Source organism: Tarenaya hassleriana, unplaced genomic scaffold (assembly GCF_000463585.1).
Source record: "Tarenaya hassleriana unplaced genomic scaffold, ASM46358v1 Cleome21, whole genome shotgun sequence".
Lineage (NCBI taxonomy): Eukaryota > Viridiplantae > Streptophyta > Magnoliopsida > Brassicales > Cleomaceae > Tarenaya > Tarenaya hassleriana.
Genome location: NW_010965451.1, coordinates 2,504,473 through 2,519,781, shown reverse-complemented (window position 1 = coordinate 2,519,781; position 15,309 = coordinate 2,504,473). Strand labels below are relative to the sequence as shown.

General features: G+C 36.8%; 4 protein-coding genes across 8 annotated transcripts in view; 3 read left to right on the top strand and 1 right to left on the bottom strand.

The window, feature by feature from the left end:
• Positions 1 to 717: 717 nt before the first annotated feature.
• LOC104814626 (nucleosome assembly protein 1;2-like) lies at positions 718 to 3,833 on the top strand. 3 transcript variants are annotated; one of them, XM_010542772.1, is made up of 12 exons: positions 718 to 831; positions 925 to 968; positions 1,359 to 1,454; positions 1,675 to 1,767; positions 1,978 to 2,065; positions 2,156 to 2,217; positions 2,324 to 2,508; positions 2,602 to 2,779; positions 2,882 to 2,925; positions 3,051 to 3,228; positions 3,312 to 3,330; positions 3,457 to 3,833. In XM_010542772.1, the coding sequence occupies exons 1-11, from the start codon at positions 783 to 785 to the stop codon at positions 3,312 to 3,314; spliced, it is 1,020 nt and encodes a 339-aa protein (XP_010541074.1). In that variant the 5' UTR covers positions 718 to 782; the 3' UTR covers positions 3,315 to 3,330; positions 3,457 to 3,833. The 3 variants fall into 3 exon arrangements, with proteins under 3 accessions (XP_010541074.1, XP_010541073.1, XP_010541072.1); XM_010542771.1 differs by having other exon boundaries at positions 2,153 to 2,217; positions 3,460 to 3,833; XM_010542770.1 differs by having other exon boundaries at positions 2,153 to 2,217.
• A 553-nt stretch (positions 3,834 to 4,386) lies between these two features.
• On the top strand, positions 4,387 to 7,369 carry LOC104814625 (DNA repair protein recA homolog 3, mitochondrial-like). Of its 3 annotated transcripts, none has more exons than XM_010542769.1 (8): positions 4,387 to 4,688; positions 4,884 to 4,941; positions 5,184 to 5,401; positions 5,657 to 5,744; positions 5,918 to 6,090; positions 6,193 to 6,339; positions 6,428 to 6,562; positions 6,760 to 7,369. In XM_010542769.1, the coding sequence occupies exons 1-8, from the start codon at positions 4,632 to 4,634 to the stop codon at positions 7,144 to 7,146; spliced, it is 1,263 nt and encodes a 420-aa protein (XP_010541071.1). In that variant the 5' UTR covers positions 4,387 to 4,631; the 3' UTR covers positions 7,147 to 7,369. The 3 variants fall into 3 exon arrangements, with proteins under 3 accessions (XP_010541071.1, XP_010541070.1, XP_019058184.1); XM_010542768.1 differs by having other exon boundaries at positions 5,918 to 6,099; XM_019202639.1 differs by lacking the exon at positions 4,387 to 4,688 and having other exon boundaries at positions 5,136 to 5,401; positions 5,918 to 6,099.
• A 125-nt stretch (positions 7,370 to 7,494) lies between these two features.
• Positions 7,495 to 9,863, top strand: LOC104814624. Its single transcript, XM_010542766.1, has 7 exons — positions 7,495 to 7,676; positions 7,780 to 7,898; positions 8,749 to 8,831; positions 8,909 to 9,030; positions 9,104 to 9,268; positions 9,377 to 9,470; positions 9,567 to 9,863. Exons 1-7 carry the CDS (start codon positions 7,505 to 7,507, stop codon positions 9,751 to 9,753), a joined length of 942 nt encoding a protein of 313 aa, XP_010541068.1. The 5' UTR covers positions 7,495 to 7,504; the 3' UTR covers positions 9,754 to 9,863.
• Positions 9,864 to 12,209: 2,346 nt separating this feature from the next.
• The window catches only part of LOC104814623 (cytokinin dehydrogenase 4), a 3,656-nt gene continuing 556 nt past the window's right edge, over positions 12,210 to 15,309 (bottom strand). The window contains exons 2-5 of the mRNA XM_010542765.2: positions 14,954 to 15,309; positions 13,744 to 13,871; positions 12,564 to 12,821; positions 12,210 to 12,482 (exon numbers count right to left, since the gene is read on the bottom strand). The exon at positions 14,954 to 15,309 is cut by the window's right edge and continues 23 nt beyond it. Coding sequence (XP_010541067.1) covers positions 12,210 to 12,482; positions 12,564 to 12,821; positions 13,744 to 13,871; positions 14,954 to 15,309 — 1,015 coding nt within the window. The remainder of the gene's footprint in view (positions 12,483 to 12,563; positions 12,822 to 13,743; positions 13,872 to 14,953) is intronic.

Sequence of the window (15,309 nt, the reverse complement as noted above, 5' to 3'; positions counted from 1 at the left end):
TATAATGTTAATGTTAATTCTAAAAGAAATATTTTTTTCACATACATAAAAACGAAAGTTCATACATTCATAAAACAGGATACAAACAAAGATGGAAATTGGATAATCCAAATTTTTGGTACGCTAAATCGATCTTTATACATTTGCTGCGTAATACGGAAAATAATAATAAAACACTATAAATAAAAAAGACTTGCAAATACATTTACAAAATTTGTGGTGTTTTTATATGTTTTCACCAAATCTAAATTGGTATTAATGATTTTTATGATATTATTTCGATGGGAAAATTACCGTTCAAACTAAGAAAAATTCAAAACTTTGTATACAGAATACTCAACTTTGAATAAAAAATGTTTATTCTTTAATTTATAAAATTTTTGAAGCCCTTTATACTGAATAAACAAAAACGTTGTAGAAAACTTACTGATAAATCTTTTAAAAATTGAGGCGTTGTTTATATACAATAATCAAAATATTATAAAAAATGTTTATAAAATCATCGATAAAGATTTGGCGGTGCTATATATATACGATTGTCAAATATAACAAGAAAGATCTGAAAGCAAAAAATTAATTCAAAAGTATAAATTTAATTATTAACATCAAATGTCTGAACTTACTTGTGTATGAATAAAATAAATAAAGAAAAAAATATAAAATTACCAAAAGAAATGTTTCGACTGAAAGTCATATAAAGTGACCAGGTATTTATGGTCTGGTCGCCTCCCGACGCCCCCTTCTTTCTGTCCCCAAAATCTAGGGTTTTCTCTTCCTCTCGCATGATGAGCAACGACAAGGACAGCTTGAATATGGGCGATCTCGCCGCCGGTAAATTCGACCATTCTTCTCCATAACCCTAATCGCAAAATATCGAATCTCCTCGGATTCTCACTGAAAAATCACTCTTTTTTTTTGTTGTAGCGCTTAACGACGAGGACCGAGCTGGGCTTGTTAATGCTCTGAAGGTGAGTTTGAATTGACAATGTGATTTGTTTTATGTCCGAGAATTGAAGGTGCCGATTGCAAAGGGGATCGTTATTCCGCGGTGTTTGGGCTTTTGTCTTGTTCCTGTTTGCCATAGAGGTCGTGTTCCATGATCAAGCGATACATACTGTGTTTTCTTCTCATTCAGGAGATATTTTTCTTTGTGTCAAATATCGTGGCAGGTGTGATTGTGAATGCTTGTTCCGGTTGCTACTGCTCTGGAAAATCGTTTGATATGAAAAAATTGGGGTTTTTTAATATTGGATTGTGATTCGATTGCAGATTGTCTGTCATTTGTTTGTTTTAATGGTTGGAACTTAGTTGTGATCATTAATGGCCTCGGAGTTGATGATGTGTTTTCTTTTTTACAGAACAAGTTGCAGAATTTGGCCGGACAGCACTCCGATGTACTCGAGAACTTGACCCCCAAAGTCAGGAAGCGTGTCGAGGCTCTAAGAGAGATACAGGTGTGTGAATTTCTGCCGAATCTGTATGATCAGACAAATTGTGTAACGTTTTGTCTGAATTTTGGTGTGATGTGTGTGTGCCATTTTATCTGGTAGCTTCTCCACTTTATACTGCCTTGTTGCTTGCTGATTAGGAATTCTTGATCAATTTGAATGAGTCAGTCGATTTGTTGAGATATGTTGGAGAAAATAGTCTGATCAGATTTCTTCTGCCTTACAGAATCAATATGATGAACTGGAAGCAAAATTTCTCGAGGAGAGGGCAGCGCTAGAAGCCAAATACCAAAAGCTATATCAGCCTCTCTATACCAAGGTTTGAAAATGATCTTTGAGCTACGAGAAAAGTTATTCTATTTCCTATTATTAGAATTTGTAGATACCCTTGATCCGTTACTCAGAAGGTGAGTATTCTAAACCATCCCCTTGTCACTGTACTATAGATCGGTGTGTCTTGATATAGAACTGTCCAATATTGTAAATGACGGCAGTCTTCCCTAGTTTCTAATTCGTTGAATTCATGCAGCGATATGAGATTGTGAATGGTGTGGTTGAAGTTGAAGTAACCCCAGAAGAAATTAAAGCAGAACAAGGAGAGGATAAAGCGGCTGAAGGTGCGTCTTCAACTTCCTCAGTCCAAGAACTGAGATGTGGTTATCTAAGTTTCCTCTTTCCAAATTATGTGTGTATTTGATTCTCAGCAGATAAAGGGGTACCGGATTTCTGGCTTATTGCGTTGAAGAACAATGATGTGATTACCGAGGAGGTTTGTCATTTAGGATATGCTATTTTTGTTATATGGCTTTTGTTCAAGGAAAGCTGAAAGATTGACGTTATTGCCTCTTTGTGTATACTTACGGCCATGACTTCAGATAACCGAACGTGATGAAGGAGCACTCAAGTATCTCAAAGACATTAAATGGAGCAGGGTTGAAGAACCGAAGGGCTTCAAGCTTGAGTTTTTCTTTGATCAGAATCCATATTTCAAGAACAATGTTTTGACAAAAACATATCACATGATTGATGAGGATGAGCCTATCCTTGAGAAAGCCATGGGGTAAGTACGGTTTTTTCTGTGTGATTCTCTTGTGTATTTTGTTTATTTTTTGTTTTACACAAACACAACTTAATCTTATTGTTTCTTGTTCAGAACGGACATCGAGTGGTATCCTGGAAAATGCTTGACTCAGAAGATTCTAAAGAAGAAGCCTAAGAAAGGGTCGAAGAATACAAAGCCTATCACCAAGACTGCAGACTGTGAAAGCTTCTTCAACTTTTTCAACCCACCTGAGGTTCCAGATGATGAGGAAGATCTTGATGATGATATGGTTGGTATTCCTAATGTTACCTATCTGACTCAGCAAAACATTTTTTTTTACATTCAGAATGTGTAATCATATATCTGATCGACATATTTTTATCCTGTGCAGGCTGATGAACTTCAAAGCGAATTGGAACATGACTATGACATCGGGTCGGTTTGCCTTTGCAGTTTTTACTTCCTCTGTTCTTTCGTGTACTTCTTAAGTGGTTGCAACCTTTGGATCACTGAATTGCAAAGTCTGAATCTTTTTATATATATATATTTTTTTCGTGCAGATCTACCATTAAAGATAAGATCATTCCGCATGCTGTGTCATGGTTTACGGGGGAAGCTGTCCAGGTGGATGAGCTTGACATGGAGGACGATGATGATGATGATATTGATGAAGATGATGATGAAGAGGACGAGGATGAGGATGAGGATGATGACGAGGGAAAGAAAAGCAAGAAGAAGGTATGCATCTAATCTTAACATTCGCCACCAATCGGATGATATAAATTATTCAAACTTGACCCGATTTCTCTTGTTGTTTGCAGTGATCGGCCGGTGCATAAGGTAACTATCAATCTAATCCAATTGCATGCACATAACCTATAAAATAAAAGCATCATTCTTGGTTTATGAAAGCGGTTGTTGTTGATAAATCTCGGGTTCTCTATCAATCTTTTCTTTATACGACAGAAGGGTAGGAAGATGTCAGGGCGGAAGTGAGAAAGCAGGCCTCAGTAGAAAGGGTGGGTTTATATGTTGTGGACAAAACCGCTTATGCTTATGCTTATGCTTGACGATGGTGTCCGAAGATGGATCCAAAAAAATGGTGTTATTTATGAAGAGACAGTCCGTTTATCAGTTTTGGGTGGTGCTCTGCTTATTTTCTCCCATTTCCCCCTTTGGGTTTCTTTCTTGTTTTGGTTATAGATAGTGCAACAAGCATTTTGGACAAAAACTTGTTCTTTTTGGTTATATATATTATTGTTTTGGTTATGCAAAACCAATTCAAATGGATAATGTGTAATTTTATTTGAACCAAATTTGATTTAAAAAATGTATGGATGTCATTATTTGTTAAATTGAAAATTTGATTTATTTTAAATGAATATTTTTGTAGGAAAAAATAAATTTGAATCAAATTAAAAATTAGATCAAATAAGAAAGTATTTGGAATTAAATATCCATATTATAGAAGCCAGATATCCATCTTGGTGCATTGTTAGCAAAAGACTACTTGGGAGAGTGCGCCCAAAAATTTAGTTTACTTTGGTAGGGTACGGTAGTTTGGCGAAACCGGGGTGTTAAATTGGAATTGGTTCGATTCGATTTGATTTCAATTCGATAATCAACACAATTTTTACCATATCGACACAAAACCGGGGTGTTAAAATGATCATAATATTAATATATATACATATATCAAAAAAGTTTTAAAAAGCATGTTATTATCGACACTATATAATGTAAGTTATGGATAATAGATGGGGAGTGCAAAATTTCAAACCGATCTATGCTGGTCGATCCGGTTTATGTAAACCGATAAATGAGCCGGTTCAGCGTTCGGTTAGTTAGTCCGTGTGATGTGAATACAAGACGGTTTCGTTCTTCCGGCGGACACAATCCAATAGGAAGCCGATCAAAACGACAAAAAGAAAAGGGAAAATGTGACCCGAGAGGGAGGGAAAACAAAAACCCCAAAACCCTAATACTCCTCCTCCGGTCCTTCTTCTCTGTTCCTTCGTTTCCGTCTCTTCTTCAGCGAGCTATCTTGCTCACATGAGATTGTCTCCTGGGTAGTTCAAATTCTGCATTTTTCTGTCTTGTTCCGTGATCAGAAAAGTACAGTAGCGGCTTGGTGGGTTTCCATGGCGAGAATTCTCCGAAACGTTTCTTCACTGCGGCGCTCTCTTTTCGCGTCGGAGGTATTGTCTTTCTCGTTTCTCCTATTTGATTTCCTGGCTATTGTTGGGATAAAACATTTCCTGGGTCATCATTATTGGCTCATGGTCTGTCTTCTGAGGGAGCTCATTTACGAGAACAGTGAACCCAGAAATGTTGTCTCTTCTTCTTTGGTCTTTATGGGACATACTTGAAAAAGGGTTTAATGGTTTTGGCAGGTCTGTACAGGAGGAATAGTTGGAACATCGTCTCAGCTCCGAGGTTTTGCTTCTAAAGGTAGATTAAAGCTTGCATCTTTTTGAATTGTGTATTTTTGAATGGGTCCGAAGATTGAATTGCTTGGGTTTTTCATTTGGTGGTTCGTTTTTTCAATAAAGACTCGATCTTTCAGTAAACTGCTCAAATTCCCAACGCCGTAGCTATTGCTTGTGTCTTTTTGTTAGTTGGTTTATTCTGTTTCTTTCTTACAGTTAAAAGGTTTTGCCATAAACTCTTGTGACGGTATTTGTCCTTTGAAGGCAAAAAGGGATCCAAGTCAGATGGAAGTGAATCATCTGAGGATGGCATGTCCAAAAAGGAGATTGCACTTCAGCAAGCGCTTGATCAGATAACGAGTTCATTTGGAAAGGGTTCGATTATGTGGCTTGGTCGTGCTGTTGCTCCTAGACATGTTCCAGTGATCTCCACTGGATCTTTTGCCCTTGATATGGCATTGGGAGTTGGTGGCCTTCCCAAGGTATATCTCTACTTTATGTTATTCTAATGAAGATCTATGTATCTCTTTTAGTTTTAGGTTTGATTGTATAAGCTGAGCTGCTATACTGAGGTCATTTCCTATGGTTAGGTTTATGACTCGGATTGAACATGCTTGACTTGAGGTCCATGTATAAATTCATATTTCATTAGAAGTTCAATGCTAACATGCCGGAGAATGTTGTCCTCCTCAAGTTTTGGTTGGTTCTTATTGTTTTCTTTATTGTAAATTCCATAGGGGCGTGTTGTGGAGATATATGGTCCCGAAGCATCTGGAAAAACCACGCTTGCTCTGCATGTTATTGCAGAAGCTCAAAAACAAGGAGGTTGCTTTATTATCAACTCTTAGCATATTCTCCCAGAACCTTATCATGAACATCTGTATTAAATTTTAGCAGCCTAATCATAATGGATGAATTGGAAACAATGAGAAAAAAAAGGGTGGCTCGGCTTCAGGTTCTAAGGTATTCTTTTCCATGCTGTTCTGTTCTGTGTGCAGGGACCTGTGTCTTTGTAGATGCTGAGCATGCTCTCGATTCATCATTTGCTAAGGCAATTGGCGTAAACACAGAAAATCTGCTTCTTTCGCAACCCGATTGTGGTGAACAGGCCCTTAGTCTTGTGGACACCTTGATCCGGAGTGGTTCTGTTGATGTTATTGTTGTTGACAGTGTAAGTAAGGTGCTGAATTCGAGCTGGTGCTATCACTTACCACTTGAGACTAAATCATTTCCTTAAATGGAATATTGATGACCCACTTACTCTTTCTTGCAGGTTGCTGCTCTTGTTCCTAAGGGGGAACTCGATGGTGAGATGGGTGATGCCCATATGGCTATGCAAGCCAGACTGATGAGCCAAGCTTTACGTAAATTGAGCCACTCTTTATCATTATCACAAACTCTTTTGATCTTTATAAATCAGGTATGGAACCTTGTCTGCTTTTGATACTCTTGGCTGATGTAAATGTTCATCTCGCTTATGTTTACTTGTTTTTCAATTTGTATATTAGGTGAGATCGAAACTATCCACATTTGGAGGTTTTGGGGGTCCTCAAGAAGTTACTTGTGGTGGTAATGCCTTAAAGTTCTACGCTTCTGTGCGTCTAAATATCAGGAGAGTTGGATTCGTCAAGAAAGGCGAAGAGGTAACCTTGTCCCACATTTTGATTTAAAGTTCAAAGCTTTTTCCTCAAAACATGTTATCTTGGGTTGAACTAGTGGGTATTCAGCTCATAAAATTGTATTTGCCAAATACAAAACTGAGTCTGTTCTTGCCTGAAAAGATTGAAGTGTTTACCGACAGTCACAGAGAAGTGTATTGACTTAATGCTTTGGCTCTCAGACAACGGGAACTCAAGTTGCTGTCAAGATTGTGAAGAACAAACTTGCGCCGCCGTTTAGGACAGCGCAGTTTGAACTTGAGTTTGGCAAGGGAATCTGCAAGGCGACCGAGATCATTGACCTGGGAGTAAAACACAAGTTCATCTCAAAAGCCGGTGCCATCTACTGCCTCAACGACAGTCAGAAATTCCGAGGGAAGGACGCGTTGAAAAGATTCCTGCTTGAGAATGAATCTGCGTTAGAAGAGCTAATCAACAAGCTCAGACAGAAGCTTCTCGACGACGAAACGACACCTAAGGAATCTGAACAGGAGGAAGATCCTCCCCAAGTTGTGGTTCCATCTGAGGCAATGGATGATGAAACGAACGTTGCTGCAGTTGAAGCATGATGTGTATGATCTATAATTTTCAATCTGGGTTTGGTTCTTCTCTGGTTTAGAATCCTGGGCTCGGTTTAATCTTGATCCTGGTTCGGGTTCCAACTGTCTCAAGGTCTCTCTGTCTCATGTCTGCTTGTAACCTTAGATGTAAGAGAAGTTGCATCAATACGAATTAGATCGTGTTCAGGCCCTTCTAATTAAGGAAAGGAGTATATTTTCTGCCGGTTCTTTATTTTTTTGTTAGGACGGAAATTTTCCAAACCAAATAACCATATGATGAAAAGCCAATCGATTTCGAAGAAAATAAAAAGGGATTTTTTTTTATTATAAAAGACCATTGTACACCTTCACAGGCTAATCCGAAGAAATGGGAACCCTTTGGCATAATTGTCATTTTGCACCTCCAGTTCCTTTAGATAGTAAAGTTTTCCCCTTTCGAAGATTCTCTTTCGTCAAAGTTCGGTTCTCCACTAGGATCGATCCAATTCTCTGCAGCAGAGCGAAGAGCTTGAAAATGGCGACGTCTGAGCGAAGCCCAGGTGCGTAAGAGAGATGCCCATAGCGATTCTCATTTACGATTTTCAGTTCGGCTTTGAAATTTGGATTATGGAGAGTAATTGATTGGTGGGTTCTGGTTCTCAGCTGTTGAACAGCAGAGGGTCGTAATCTCAAACAGTCATGACGAGAAGATCGTCGGTCTGCTTCATGAGACTGGGTCGAGAGAAATAGTGATCTTATGCCATGGATTTCGAGCAAACAAGGTTAGTAATCTTCTTCAGGAGATCTAAGAGAAGTGATCTTCGAGATGTTTGGGTTTGATGCCCAAGTGTTCTTGCCCTAACTTCAAATTTTCTCGCCGAATTTTTATTGTGCATAGTGATTCATTATGCAAATTCGAAGCTTTTTGTTTTGTTTGTCATCTGATATTTCCAAAGATGAAAGCTTTTGCGTTAATTCTGTAACATACTTGACTGTTTCAGAACCTTTTCCGTAATTGCATAGACATTCTGAAACTGGATTTAGCTCATAGTGATGGAACTGGATTTGAAAGGGCCTAATAGATACTACTCAAGATTCTTCACCTCACACCCTCGAGCTGTTTAGAGTTCACGGGGTTAGCTTTTTATAATGGAAAGTGTTACCATTGTTTTACTGCATCCATCTAATCATTTTCTTAAGTTGGAGTAAGTTTTCATGTTTCATATTTATCTCTGGCTCGTAAATTCGAAAACTTTGCACTTGGGTCAGTTCTAACCTGCTGGATGTCCGTCCATAGCGTTTGATTATCAATAATTTCTTTCCAAGAAGTGGTTAGCTACCTCTCTGGCTGTGTTCTGGCTTTCTTCTTATTCGTGGGATGGGTTCTTTTGGTGCCGGTTAAGTTTCCGTCTTTAAAAGGTTTCTCCCATAACCAACGTGATGATATTGAACCAGTTTTGAACCAGTTCCTTTTGTTTTAGACGTACCAGCATATACGCCATTTACCTTCTAAACATTTTGTACACCGGAGATGAAATCCATACAATGACTAATATTCATGTGCCTTTGGGTGTTGCATGTGCTATCAGATGGTATCCCTAAGTTAACATGTTTATGATTGATGACATGCAGAATCACCGAATTATGACTAATGTGGCTGCTGCTCTAGAGAATGAAGGGCTCACTGCTTTCCGTTTCGATTTCTCTGGCAATGGGTAAGTTACTCTTTGAGGAGATATTAGAGCTGTGGATTCTCGTATGTTTTCTGTTGATTTTGAGGTTATTGTGTCAGAGAAAGCCAAGGCAATTTCCAGTACGGTCATTATTACCGCGAAGCTGATGATTTACGGTCTGTAATTCAACACTTCTCTAACATGAACCGTGTGGTAACTGCAATTCTCGGACACAGTAAAGGTGAATGTTAACTATCCGGTCCTTCATCTTTTCCTTAGCTCTTGTCTAAATACTCGATGTTTTATGCCCTCAGGAGGTGATGTTGTGCTCCTCTATGCCTCGAAGTATCATGATATTCCCAATGTGGTGAATGTCTCGGGACGGTATGATCTGAAAAGAGGCATCGGAGAACGTATAGGAGAGGATTTCTTGGAGAGGATTAAACAAAACGGGTTCATCAATGTGAAGGATAAAAACGGTAATAATCAAGGCGAGATTTTGGAGAAATCCGGAAGAAGTCTGAATGAATTCGATACTCTATCTCTATGTCAATGAATCTTTGTTCGATGTGTGTTTGGTTCAACAGGAAATTCCGGGTATCGGGTGACGGAAGAGAGCTTAATGGATAGGCTGAACACTAATATGCAAGAAGCATGTCTGAAAATCGACAGAGAATGCAGGTGAGTGAGAGAGAGAGAGATCATGTGAAAAAAAAAGTCGATGTTTTTACGTTCTTTTCAGAAGATAAAGGTTCGATCTTTGGAATCTTTGTGAAGGGTCTTGACGGTTCATGGATCGGTTGATGAGATAATTCCAGTGGAAGATGCAATGGAATTTGATAAGATCATACCTAACCACAAGCTGCACATTGTGGAAGGAGCTGACCATGGATACAGTAATCATCAATCTGAATTAATATCTCTTGTTTTGGATTTCATTAAGGCAGGTATTGCAAAAATCTAGCCTCTCTTTTTAAAACTAGCCCGAGTTAATCATATATTGTATTGTTTTGGAGTTCATAATGGCAGAGATTGTAATAAATCCTTTATTACATGAAACATCCTTCTTCAGTATGTTTGGATGTGTTGTTTTCCATCAGTGGTGGTCGTTTCAGGTTTCGGTTTGGTTATTTCATTTTAGAAAAATTATATCTATTCGGATTTTATATTAATTTCACATCGGTTTGGTTTTGATTCAGTTTTTTATTGGTAAAAATTCAGTTTTTTTTCAAAGAGGTTATCGGATTTTTCAGTTATTTTTTATTTCGGTCCAGATTCAATTTTTTGGATTTAGAGAAATTATAATTGTTCGGTATTTATATCAGATTCGATGCAATTACAGCTTTATCTTATTCGATTCGGTTTGGTTATTTAGTTAATAACCAAAATGATCACCCAAAACAGATGCAAGAGAGTTTATTGGAATGCCATTACTTAGTCTTTTAACTTTTTAATCGATGATTTTGATATTTATGTATAAATTAGATGTGTTTGTATAAAATGGCATGTATTTGATTTTTTTTTTTCTAAAATAATCTTCAAATATTGGTCGAAATTGAATTAAGCACAGGATTCAATTAACCACTAACCATTTTCAAAAAAAAAATATATCGAAATAAAAGTGTTACGATAACTAAATTTTAAAAAATATATATTAGAAAAACATAAGTTTTTTTTAATGAAAATGATGTGTATTAATCTAGCAAAAATGTATATCCAGTCCAAGACTATATACAAAAGGAATCCATAAGGAAATAGTCAAAATAGGATAGAATTTTATAACATAAAATAAAATGCATCAGCTATGGTGGTCTCAAGAAATGAGTGAGACAGAACCAATCAGCCAAAAGAGAAGAGGTGGCAGCTGTAGGTGTGCATTTGACAGACAGGAGGATATTACACATAACACGATCAACTTTCCATTTCAGATGCGGAATTGTACGGTTGATACCTCGAAATATTATGTTGTTCATTTCCTTCCAGACTATATATACCGTAATCTGAAGCAATAATTTTGCAATTTTTCTCCGCCCTCGTGTTGCGACTTCATATACCGGAATTGTACGGTTGATACGTCGAAAAACATAAGTTATGTAATGATTATTTGAGATCCAAGACAGCGTAGCAATATACAATTATTTTTAGGAGAGGGACGAGTTAATTGTGGTGCTAACAAAGCAAATATTCTGCTTAGATTTTAATTAAATAAAAATGTCTTGGCCGGGAGAAAGCAGCCTCTTGGGATCAAACAAGAGCTTCCTTGTAAGGAAATCACCCCATTTTGATCCGAAATGCTTAACCCAGTCCTGTTTTCTCGTGTAATGCATCAAGAATATATTTCATAAAAATATATCATTATTGTTGCATCATTTCTAGGATATTATTGAATCGATTATTATACTACGTAGAATTTGTAGCATTTTTCTTTTTCATTTTGTTTGTAATATTCCTAAAATATATAACTTTTTTTCACGCTAGTATGATCATAATTTTTGTTTGTCAAACTTGGATATAATCTAAATTTATTTGTCTAATTATTTAAGAATTTTTTTCGCTATTTTAGAAAATTAACACAACGAAAAGGGATAAAAATGTCAAATAAAAAGAAAAATGAATGTGGTATTTGATAAGTTTTGTTTATTATATATATGTCTCTTAAGTCATTTCTTTTAATAAATGGGAAAGAGCAATATATAGAGCGTCGAGTTCTTGCCAGCTTTCCGATCCCGCCGACTGCAGAAGTCCGACCACGTAGAAAACATCCTCGTCCGGTGTCATTGCCGACATTCGATCATCCCATCTGATTAAAAGAAAAACATACCAAACACCTTTAAGTCCATTGATGAGATTCAATCTGCTAATCATTATGAGTATTTGTAAGCATCGGTGGCCATTTTTGTTATCAGCTTGAATAGTCAAACCCGATCAGAACCGAATAAGGTATAGGTATACCCATAATCGAACCGAATCTGATCTAAAACCCAGATGGTTATAACTTTTTTAAAACGGAAAAACCTAAATTCTAACCGAACCAAATAAAAAATAACCGAAAAAAAAACCCCCAAATTTTTTTTTGAAAAAAATAGTATTTTACCAAAAAAACCAAATTTGAATTGAACCGAATTGATATAAAAACCGATTGGTTAAAATTTTTCCATAACCGAACCTAAATATAATTAGACTAAAACCCCAAATAACCACCCCCGTTTAAGAGTGGGTATAGGCCAACCCGATTTTTCGAATACCCGACCTCATCCATGAGTCTGTATCCGATCTGCCGGTGGAATGAGTACGAGTCCGAAGACGGTGAGAACCCGATTACATATTTGGATTTGGGTTTCGACCGATGATTATCCTTACCCATCACTAGAGGGATTTAGGGTTAGGGTGGCGATTCAGATTGTTGATGGAAATGGAAACTTACTTGTTACGGTTGGTGGGATAGAAGAGGGTGAGTCCTGAGGTTGATGTCTGGTTGAGGAGAATCCCTTTTATTACACCTTCGTGGAAATCGAAGATCCGAGATCTCGGGACGAAGATGTTAAGCCATGGATGAGGAACTTCCCATAACCCTAAATCTCTCAGCTTCAGCTCCTCGGTCCGGACACGGTTCAAGAAATCCAAGTACGGAACATCTTGCACGAACATAAACCCAGGAACATAACTTAAGATTCTTGTTAACAAGTCAATCACCTGCAAAAAAAAACAGACAAAAGACGATCATATGATGAATTGATGATGATGATGATGACAGATGAAGATGATGATGCATACCTGGCTAATGATGGGAAGTGTGATGTCATCGTAATACTTGGCTACTTCGAGAACATAGATGATACGGTGGTCATTCACCAGAGAGACGACTCGAGATTGATCGGACAATGGGAAGAAAGAGGTGTCTACGACGCCGTTTGACATGAAGAGTTGACCTTCTAAATAGTCAACGCCAATGTCATCCACCATTGATATCAGACGTTCTTGGTCCCTCGTAAAGGCTGAGAAGTCGCTGTACAGTATCCGTAACCATTTGACCTTCAATTATTTTTTTTTAATTATACCAACATTTGTGAGTATCTCCTTCAAAAAAATATTAAAATGCAGTTTATAAATTGAACACGTAACGATCATACTGACCTAAGAACCACTCAATTCTCATGTTGGTTTTTAATTAGAAATATAGAGGATATATATATATATATATCCTCTCTCTCTCTATATATATATATATATATATCCAATTAGTAACCTATTTATCGATGCACACCATCTGTTTCATACGAACCATACACATCTGAAAATTTTCGCACGTAAATTTGGATTTCATGTGTTTAATTAGTCCGATTCGTTCTCGAATTCTAAGGAAAAACTATATGAATTATCAAACTCCTAACAAAAAAAAATCAAGGAGCAAGAGCAACCATATGATTTATGTGTTATTATATGGTCAAAGTGTAATAATAAGTATTTATGAGAAAACGACAAAAACAAAAATATTCTATCAGGCTACATGCTACATATGCAAATGGTTTGAGAATATATATAATATATATAACCTCTTGTGTGGAAAATATGATTTAAAAACATTATATTTTGACATCGAAAAGATTTGCACGCATAAGACAAGATTGAAGATTGGAAGTCCTAGGATTTGATGGGAATCTTATATACATAAGCCATATAGATTTTGTTCAAATAATGCAAACCAACCCTTTGACTTCCCACCAAAAATGATAATTATTTTTATTTTGTGGCCATAAATATATTTAGGACGTTTTCGCATCCATGTTATTCATATACCCACGTCTCCTCCCACGTGTGTGTGTGTGTGTGTGAGAGCATGTCATGTGCGTGTGCAGACATATCATACGTTATAAATGCAAGATATATGTACACATACATATATATATATATATATATATATATATGATGATGATGATGATTTCTTGATACATACCCTTTTGGGTGCATGATCCAAGGCAATTCTGGCTCTGGTTATAATACCAAATTGACCCAAACCCCCCAAAACTCCAAAGAACAACTCTGGATTCAGCTGTGGGGAGCAAGTCAGCATTTCACCTTTTCCTGAAATAAAATAAAAAACACTAATATTATATATATATATATATATATGTATATATAAGCACAACTAATCATGGATCTTTCTTACTAACATAAACATTTTAAAATCTTCGTCTATATACATTATTATAACGTGTAAGTTTACTTCATCAATCATCTGGATTGGATGAAAGTCATGTATTTTAAGGGGAGGAAAAAATATGTCAGCCGCCCAATAATAATATAAATATATATATGCTGACCTACAATAACATATATATATAGCATCTTTTGAAAAGTAGAATGTGGAGAAAATAATTTTAAGTATTTCGTTGAATAGACCTATTCTCTTCTCTATTATTTTTTTTTTAATGTGATGGACCTATTATATTACTATCCAAAAAAATATACTATATATATAACACCTTTTTTCTCAATGGGTTAAAATATTTTCTAAGAAGATCTAAAAAAGGAAGTCTTGTTTAATCGGTATACCTGCAATTTGTTTGATAAAGCAACCCTAAATTGCTGAAAAAGCTCAATTGCATGCGTCATGCATGGACGTTAAACACTCCTAATTTAACACGTACACTCTTCAATGACTAGATTTCTACCTATCTATCTCTCTCTTATATTATATATATATATATATATATTGTTTTCATCGAATCATTTCTCACGTGTTTTCACCATGTTAATAACGTATATTGAACTGTTGACATGTTAATGTAGAAGTAAAAAATAATATTTTGCAAATATATACAATGAAATCGTTTCAAAATCAAAACCATATTTTGGCAATGACGTATTTGCTTAATTTCTTTTTTTTTATATGAAAATTGCATAGTTTCTTTGTATTTGTAAGCGTGGGAAAAATGAACAAAAATATCTTAAAACCAACACAAATAGTTTCTGAAAACGTTAAAGCGTTTGTTTTGGAGACGTTACTTACGTACTATAATAATAAGGATTCGAATTTTACGAGATACCATATTTTACGTTTTTTTACCTTGAAAATGTCATAAGTTAATGATTATATATTTTTCTTCACAATAACATATAATAAAGAAAGATAAATTCGTAATGAATGGATAATGGTTTCGTACCGGTAATAACGTCCAACTCACGAACGTTACTAATCTGTGGACCATGCCGAAATGTCTGACCGCTGATTCCAGCGTTTGATAGCGTTCCCCCAACGCTCAAATACAAGTAATCCGTCCACGACACCGGCGAAACGCCCTTCTCCAACGCGGCTTTCAAAACATCCACCCACATCGTCCCTGCCGCCACGTCAGCAAACGCGCCGCCCGCCGTGACCACGACCCGCGTCCGCGTCGCCGCCGCCAGGCATGTCATGTTCACCACGATCCCACCCGGAGCCGCGGCCTGGCCGCGAAGCGAATGGCCCTGACCGCGGGCAGCGACTAGGAAGCCCGGCGGCGCGTTTGGGGCACCGGGG